Raw genomic sequence first — 2125 nt, 5'->3', positions numbered from 1 at the left:
CAAATGGGATAAGCAAGTAGAAAACAAACCCACTTACTTGGATATCAAAAACCTCAACTTTAAATCAATCTTCAAGGTGACTAGGGCTCTCCTTCTACCATCATCATCATCAATCAACACAAAGAAAGAACCCACATAAGCACACAATTTAACAAACACCCTAACATCATACTACCCGGAAAAATACTATAAAAATACTAACTTACTTGAGAAGAAGAAGTTCCAAACTCTTGAATAAAAATGATGGAAGAAATATTTTTTATTTTTTTTTTACGCAGGAACGAATCAGAAGGAAAAGATGAAGAAGAAAATTCCCTTCTTTTTAGATGAAGATGTCGGCTAGGAGACTAGGAAGACTAAAGGGAAAGACTAAATCAATCCCTTATATGAAGGAAGATAAATAGGTAGTCATCCTTTAATTTTTAGAATTCTCCAAATCAAAACTTTGTAACCTCCAATCTCCCTTATTATGTATTAAAGATATTGATCTTATATAATATTATATATAGTAGTAATATATATTACACACATATATAATATATATATCCACACGGCTATTATACATATATATACACATCAAAATATAATTTATAATATAAGGTCCAAAATAGTGATCACCTAATTAATTACATATATAATATATAATAATAATGGTTGAGTATATATACATATATTAATACACGCACACACAGAAACTTAATAAATATATATATATATATACATACGTTACACCACACATGCACACACGCATATCATATTTATATATAAAATAATTAAATATAATTACTATATCTCACAATACTATATAATAGTAATATAGTTATAAAAATAATATAATAATTAGTATAAGGATTGGTAGTCCAAATGAATATAGCTCAAGGTTCAAATGAAATTGAACATAGATATAGAGTCCAATGAATATGGTATAGAGATTAGATGAACATTGTGGAATAATAGGGAATAACTTTGAAAGTTCAATAGGCAATATTGGAACCAAAAATCTCAAGTGTCACAATCTACCCTCCTTAAAAGAAAAGCTTCGCCCCCGAAGCAATCTTATCTTAGCTTAACAACTTAAATCTAAACAACATGTAACATGCTATTCTATAAAACAAACGGAGTGAGGTGTTAAAACCTGCCCTTCTTAAAAGAAAGTTACGTCCCCGTAACTTGACTATTACCTGAAGCAAACAACTCCGGATACCGATTTCTCATATCCTCCTCAACTTCCCACGTAGCTTCCTCAGCTAAGTGGTTGGACCACAATACTTTCACAAGCTTTATGGATTTCCTTCGGGTATCACGGGTCTTAGAATCCAATATCTGTACTGGTTTTTCCTCATATGAGAGAGATTCATCCATCTCCACAACCTTACAATTTACCAAATCTTTCATCACTTTACTGATCAAATATCGTATTTGAAATTAAGCAGAGTTCCTTCTTACCTCAGGGTTGATCACATGCGAAGCATCGTGAACGTACTTCTTCAGTTGAGACACATGGAATACATCATGCACCTAACAACAACAAGTTAAGCTTAACTTCATCCTTCCATTGAATCTCTTTTATTTAACTTAAGCAATAAGTTCATTACCTTATCCAATTCCATAGGTAAGGCCAACCGGTAAGCTACTTGACCAATCCTATCCAAGATTTCATACGGACCAATAAATCTTCGACTTAGTTTACCCTTCTTCCCAAATCGCATAACTCATTTGGTTGGTGATACTCTTAGAAGACTCTTTCTCCCACTTGAAATTCTGCTGGTTTCCGTCCTAAATCTGCATATGACTTCTGACGATCTTGAGCAACTTTCATTCTTGCTTGAATCAGCTTGACTTTCTCAATGGTCTCTTCCAAGTACTAGGGTCCTAATACGACCACATCAACCATATCACTCCAACACAAGGGTCCTAATACGACCACATCAACCATATCACTCCAACACAAAGGGCTTCTACACTTTTGGCCATACAAAGCTTTCCAACACAAAGGGCTTCTACACTTTTGGCCATACAAAGCTTCATAAGGGGCCATCTTGATACTAGCATGATAACTGTTATTGTAGGAGAATTCAATTGTTATTGGGCGTCGGCAGGGTTGGCCGAGTTCAGCCCCTGCTCG

General features: G+C 34.2%; 1 protein-coding gene across 1 annotated transcript; it reads right to left on the bottom strand.

Moving 5' to 3' along the window:
- Positions 1-1155: 1155 nt before the first annotated feature.
- Positions 1156-1709, bottom strand: LOC116001196. Its single transcript, XM_031241084.1, has 3 exons — positions 1596-1709; positions 1447-1518; positions 1156-1371 (listed from the first exon to the last, which is right to left on the bottom strand). Exons 1-3 carry the CDS (start codon positions 1707-1709, stop codon positions 1156-1158), a joined length of 402 nt encoding a protein of 133 aa, XP_031096944.1.
- Between the last annotated feature and the right edge of the window lie 416 nt (positions 1710-2125).

The sequence above is a fragment of the Ipomoea triloba genome, chromosome 13, assembly GCF_003576645.1.
Source record: "Ipomoea triloba cultivar NCNSP0323 chromosome 13, ASM357664v1".
Classification (NCBI taxonomy): Eukaryota; Viridiplantae; Streptophyta; class Magnoliopsida; order Solanales; family Convolvulaceae; genus Ipomoea; species Ipomoea triloba.
The sequence above is the reverse complement of the archived record's forward strand: the minus strand, read 5'-3'. Positions and strand labels throughout refer to the sequence as shown.

Excerpts from the sequence above, each read along its gene's own strand:
- LOC116001196 (XM_031241084.1), bottom strand. The coding sequence starts at position 1,709 with ATGCGATTTGGGAAGAAGGGTAAACTAAGTCGAAGATTTATTGGTCCG. Across the intron at positions 1,519-1,595 it reads TACCTATGGAATTGGATAAG|GTGCATGATGTATTCCATGT; the intron begins GTAATGAACTTA and ends TGTTGTTGTTAG. Across the intron at positions 1,372-1,446 it reads CGCATGTGATCAACCCTGAG|GTTGTGGAGATGGATGAATC; the intron begins GTAAGAAGGAAC and ends GTAAATTGTAAG.